We start from the raw sequence: 6,718 nt of genomic DNA, 5'->3' as shown, positions 1-6,718 counted from the left end.
CCATCTCAAGTGTTCTTAAAGAGTTTCATTTGAATCATAAGGGGTGGTCCAAAGAATTACATTTCCTTAAGATATTCTCAACTTTGTGAGATTCATCAAAAAAATTCTATTTTCTGATCTTGTAATCTTTAAACCAAGAATTACTTCAACTTCGTCTAGGTCTTTCTTATCAATGTTGTTGATAAACAATGATTTCTCATAATTTATAGCATAAATTTTTGAACCAAATATGAAAAAGTCGTCTTCATAGAGACATAAGATCGTGCAAATGTTATTTCCATATTTGTTGTAAATATATTTGTCACTTTCATCCACTTTATACTGATTCGATAACATTAGAATGCCAAATTTTTCATTCCATTCCTTAGGAGTTTATTTTAGACCACACAAAGAATTATCTAACTTACAGACATTGTTTTCTTGTCCATAAATCACAAAACCTTCATGTTGTTCCATATCGAGTTATGAACAACGGCTAAAGGGACTAGTACCCTTATGGATATGATTCTAGTGACTGGTGAATGAGTGTCGAAGAAGTCTATATATATATATATATATATATATATATATATATATATATATATATATATATATATATATATATATATATATATATATTATCTGAAACCTTTGACAACAAGGTGAGCCTTGTATTCATCAACTGAACCATCATGTTTTAGTTTTCCTTTTCCAAAATTCAAATACAACCGATTAGTTTGCAACTATGAGGCAAGTCAACTAAGCGTCATGTTTTGTTAGACTCTAGAGAATCCATTTCATCGTCTATTGCTTCTTGCCATAATTCAGCATCCAAAGAGGATATAACTTTTTCAAGACTTAATGGATCTTCTTGCAATGTAGAAACCATATAACCAGGTCCATACTCTTTAGCAATTCTATCTTTCTTACCACTTCGAGGTTCCATAACATCTCGTTCGATGTTTTCATAACTATTTCTGATTACAGGAATGTGATCAGATATAGTGCCCCCACTAGCTCTTAACTTTTTTTAAAAGGGAATTTATTTTACCCCCACTAATATTGTGTTCTCACTAACGCCTTACTAGTGCCCAAACTGTTCTTTATTTAAAGGGGTATTTATTTACCTAGAAATCAACATCTTTTAATTTTATGATCACTTTAGCATTTAGGTTATAAAACCTATATGCTTCGCTAATTATAACATACCCAATGAATACACATTCATAGGTTCTACTAGTGAGTTTAACTTTCTTGGGGTTCAAAATACGAACTTATGTCATACAATCCCAAGTTAAAAAAAATAAGACAAGTTGGGTTGTCTTTTCTTCAAAACTTCATAAGTAGAAATTTTGTTCTTAGACTTGAGCATTCTATTTAGCACATAGCAAACAATTTATAAAAGTTCACTCACCAATGAGACGTAGTACCAAAATTAATCATGATTTAAACAACTAGCTCGGTAAAGGTTCTAATTTGTTTCTTTTCAGTTTTACCGTTCATTTCAGGATAATAAGATGTAGTTGTTTCATGAATAAACTTGTACTCTAAATAAAACTCATTGAAAATCTGGGGATTATGTACTTCTATCACCACGAAAATACTAATTTTCTTATTGAAATAAATTTCAATTCCTTCAGTGGTGTCATATTTCCCAACAATAATACACGGTGCGCAAGTCTCTCTATAAGTCTGAGTCAACTCAGTCTTATTCAATAGAAATCTAAAATTCAGATTCCTTCTTATTTTTGAAGCATGCATCACGTCCTAGAGAATAATTTTCTTTTCGGACGTGAATTGCAACTTCATATTTCCAATGCCAACAACTTTAATGGTGTTATAATATTATAACAACACTTTCTTATTTTCAGCAATAACACATGTTTTTTGAACATAGCATAATCATAGCAAACATGGCGCGAGATGCTAATGCTTATCCACCATTCACTTAATTCACCAACTAGATTAATTTAACTAGTCATATCAATGAATTTCTTTTTAGTTAGATTAGGCAGCGGAGCATGCGGGACATATGACCTGGTTTCTCACAATTGTAATAAAAATAAATTGTGAACCAGTGCCATTTCTTGTTGGTGGCTGTTGATTCTCATTTAAGACCATTTTGGGTTCTCTGTTGGCAGTTAGAGTTACTTATTCACAATTCGGTTCTAATTCTTGAAAATAAATTTCAAACAGATTCAAACTTGCATATGTGAATTTCTTAGTGTTGTTGTTATAACAACAAGCACTTCATCATGTTCAGTATAGAGATGTATTTCTACATCCTTTTATCCTTCTTCTATTTAGGGACAATAAAATTCGAGTTAGTAATTTCTTCGGTATACATGGCAGAAGGAAACATCTTAAAAATTGTTGTCTTTTGATTTCCAAACTGTTGTATTGAGATTCCTGAATTCTAGTTTGATAGATAATATCTATCGAAGTTGTTACTAGGTTATGTCACGACCAGGTCGCTCTCTTTAAGACGTTTTGTGACACTGTCCAAAATTGTGCAAGAAAAACTATCAACCCGCCGTCTCCAGGATAAAACAAGTCCAACTACAACTTTGCGGTTAATTACTGCATATAGAAAACCGTTCGAGAATTACACCCTCAAATATAGTACTAAGACCATTCTTTAATACTGAAACTAATATGGTACTGTGACCACTTTATTATGGTGCTGAGACCACTCAAATATGGTGTTACCACTATTCTAATTTTTAACTTCTTCAACTATGATATAATGACCATTCAAATATGATGTTACCACCATTCTAACATCTAACTTCTCCAATAATTGAAGAAGAATATATTTTTAAGATCATTCTTATTATACCGAAAAAGGGACTATGATCTTAAAATATTATTTATTCCGAAAGGACATAAATTATCGAAGGCACTATGCTTTTAAGACCACACGCTTCATTCTGAAGGAACAAAACAAAGGAGATGAGGAGAAGAATAGCTCGTTAATACAAGTTGAAGGGTGAAGAGAGAAAGAGTTCTCAACAACTCAATAGAACTCTTTGGTGTGTGTAATGCACTATGTAAGCTCTCTATTTAGAGAAAATTCACAACTAATAAGTGAGAAACTTTGGGAACAAGTAATACATTACTTTTGGATTAAGTAATTCACATATTAGATATTGCACAAAAATATCTCAATTGCGTATCAAAGTATATTATATTGAGTACAAAAATATGTTATATTATGTACCAAAATATTTTCAGATCAAGAAAGCACTTTTTAATAATGATTAAATTAATTATCTTTTTAATAATGATTAAATTAATTATTTAATTAATCATTTCCAAATAATAAAATATAATATATTTCAATATATATTTTTTCTCTAGTGCTTACTTCATTCACATAATTATGTACCCCTATTAGAGGTACACCCCCACTATGTGTGATCCATGCGATGGGGGACTTTCACTTTTTTCAATTCACACAACACTAGTTCTACCAAACGTGACAATTTGTGTTACCTTCAATACAGTAGTTTGTTTCCTATTTTTCTTACATAAAAGGAAATGTATTTACCTTCAATAATCATGGTCAAACTAATAATTAAGACAATAAATTTTAACTATAAAGAATTGTAAGAATATAATGTATTCAAAATGCTTATAAAAGTAGTTTATTTATTCTTGAGAGCATGTTCACACATTCTAAAAACGCAAATATAAAATTACTAGATTATTATGCATTGTTAACAGCTTTACTAGGGTATGAATAATTAAGACAAAAAAAGTAAAAATATTTTAATAGGACAAAATGGAAATATGTATTTTCTTTAATTATGCTCGATGAAAAAAATTGTTTTAGATCAATGTGTGATGTAGATTAATATGACATATTTTTTATTTTTGTTGTGTTAATCTCATTAATTAGAATAAATCATTTAATCGGCATTTATTTTTTTGACAAAGATAGATGGATTGTGATGTCTAGTCTTAGTTCATTGTTTTGTGACCTGGAATGATATTGTTAGTTAATATTATAATCATTTTATGTGATATATTTATTTAGTTTCTCATCTTGTGGAGATTAGTAGTTTGAAAAAGTACTTTAAGATAGACAAAATAATGACTTTTATAAAATTATATATCCAATTAAATATACTTTTTAAAATAAAATATTTGTTTTTTAACGATATATTAAAACATTTCAATGTTATAAAATATTTATTTTGCTGTGTGTTGTGGAGTATATGGAAATAAAGAAACAACAAAGTGTGGAGTAAGGCAATTGATACTCAAGTTTATGTTGTGGAGAGAGCAAAAGTTATACTTCATAATTGGCAAGATGTACGTAGGTTTTGTAATACATCTTGTGCACATCCGGGACAAGAAGGAAATGTGAAATGGATCAAACCAGTTGAAGGAAGATGTAAGTGCAATATTGATGCTTTTTTCTCACAACTTTCTAATAGAGTGTGAATAGAAGTTTGTATAAGGGATGATAGAAACACTTTTGTTTTGGCAAAAACTGAATTGTTTACTCCAGTCTGTGAGGTACATGTTGGCGAAGCTATTGGATTGTTATTAGCTTTGGAATGTATTCGTCAATTACACTTGGGACCTATCGATTTTGAGCTTGATGCCAAAAAAGTGGTGGATAGTTTATCATCTGCACGTCAGGATGTTACAAAACTTGGGATGATTATCCATAATTATAAAACTATCCTTTAACAATGTTTTTTTTTTAACAAATCAAAATGATATATATTACTAAACGAATGATGTTTCCCACCGCACAAGGTGTGCAACGAAGGAACACCGAAAAATATTTACAGAGTTAAGGTGTCAAAATAGAGCACCAACCAAAACAACAATTACAAAACAGCACCCATACAAAGAGTAGGATATCTCCACCACTCGTGAAAAGAATAAACAAAAGCCACCTGTTTGGATTTCAGCCAAAGGAATGAATGGAGTTTAACTTTTTCAATGGGAGTAATGGAAGAGGAGGCCGTATTTTTGAATACCCGGCTATTCCTTTCCCTCCAAAGGACCCAAATAGTGGCAAACTAAATAATCCTAAAGAAAACCTGTGTAGAGAGCGGCATACCCGCCATTTTAGTGAACTGAAGGAAATGATGTCGTAGCTCATCATCGTGCACAAAGGAAATGCCTAACCAACTCAAAACAAGCGCCCAAAGATCTACTGACAACGTACAATGAAGGAATAAATGAGTTGCCGATTCAGAACAATCACAACCAACAACACACGACACTGCTGAGGAAGGGAGAACATCGCGATGCATCAAGTTGTCTCTAGTCAGCAAGCGATTACGGAGAAGACGCCACACCAACAAAGACACCTTCAAGGGAACATGTCTGTGCCAAATGTCATCAACAAGAGACCCGTCCACCATAATGCATGTAGTAGTGAAAAAACGGCATGCTCCCCGAACTGTGTAACCATGAATAAGGTCGAGAGCCCACCGCCACGTGTCATGAACAAAGTCCTGCAAAACAATGTTATCTAATAACAAAGAACACTCCCTCACAGACTCCTCTTTCCACGCCAACAAACGACGTCTCCACACCCAAGCCCTTCCACCGGTTCCCCAACCGCGACCCTCCATCTCTCCCACCGAGCACTCCTTCTCCACCGCCAAATCAAAAAGGTGGGGAAACTTCAACCTCAACGGCATGTCTCCAATCCACCTGTCATACCAAAATAAAGTATCCCTACCATCCCCAACGACACGCCTAATGTTTTCCTCAAACCAATTCCCGACTCCCTCACCCACCCCTTCTCGAATACGACACAACATCCTCCACCACACCGATGACTCTCTACCTCCCTCCCTAATCCGCCCCCAACCTCACCGTAGCGGGCTTTCAGCACGCGGTACCACAAACCCCCTTTCTCCGTTAATAATCTCCAACACCACTTGCCCAACAAAGAAATATTAAAGGGTCCCATCCTCCTAACCCCCAACCCCCCCCCCCCATCCTCCTTTGGTAAACAAATCGAATCCCACTTAATCCAAGCTATTTTCCTATTAGCCCGCCCCCCCCCCCCCCCCCCCCCCACCCCCCTCTCCCCCCCTCCCCCAAAAAAAATCTTTTAAAAATAGATTCGATAGAAGAAATTATAGTTGAAGGGGCTTTGAAAAAGGAAAGAAAGTAAATCGGCAAAGAGGACAAGACAGAATTCAGAAGAATCAGACGGCCACCATAAGATAGAAATTTATTTTGGCATGACGACAAACGAGCCTCAATACGGTTCACAACTGGTTTCCAAAAACTCAACTTTCGCGAATCACCACCAATGGGCAGCCCCAAGTAAACAAAAGTGTCATACCCCAATTTTTGACCTAAGAACCTACATTCATATGTCATTTAACCCTGATCAATCTCTGACTTTTAGGTAAAAAAGTTCGACAGAGAGGTATTTTAAAATACCTCATTTTTGATTCCGAGTCGGGCCCTCTTCTCTTTATTTTTATTTGTTATTATTTCCATCTTTTATTAATTGACTAATTTTAATTTTATTCTAATAGTCATTATTATCTTTTTTTATTTTCTTATTTTTATTTAATTACCTTTTTTGTTTGTTTTAAAAATAATATCCATCCGTCAAAATCCAAAAAGCATGCATATTTATCTTCTATTTTTATTTTATTTATATTGTTTGATAAGTCCAAATTCCAGTCCAAAAACAGCTATTACGCGCCTCACACAACCTTTCCAATCCAGTTCACCTTCATCTGCAACA

At 33.7% G+C, this 6,718-nt stretch overlaps 1 protein-coding gene across 1 annotated transcript; it reads right to left on the bottom strand.

The window, feature by feature from the left end:
* Positions 1–5,018: 5,018 nt before the first annotated feature.
* On the bottom strand, positions 5,019–5,648 carry LOC146937752 (uncharacterized). The gene has a single exon (XM_085749511.1). The coding sequence runs from the start codon at positions 5,646–5,648 to the stop codon at positions 5,019–5,021; it is 630 nt and encodes a 209-aa protein (XP_085605637.1).
* Positions 5,649–6,718: the final 1,070 nt, after the last annotated feature.

This window comes from Medicago sativa, chromosome 3, assembly GCF_051527215.1.
Source record: "Medicago sativa cultivar Bolivia chromosome 3, Bolivia_mono, whole genome shotgun sequence".
In the NCBI taxonomy this organism is placed as follows: domain Eukaryota; kingdom Viridiplantae; phylum Streptophyta; class Magnoliopsida; order Fabales; family Fabaceae; genus Medicago; species Medicago sativa.
Note: the sequence above shows the minus strand (reverse complement) of the source record. Positions and strands in the feature narration are given on the sequence as shown.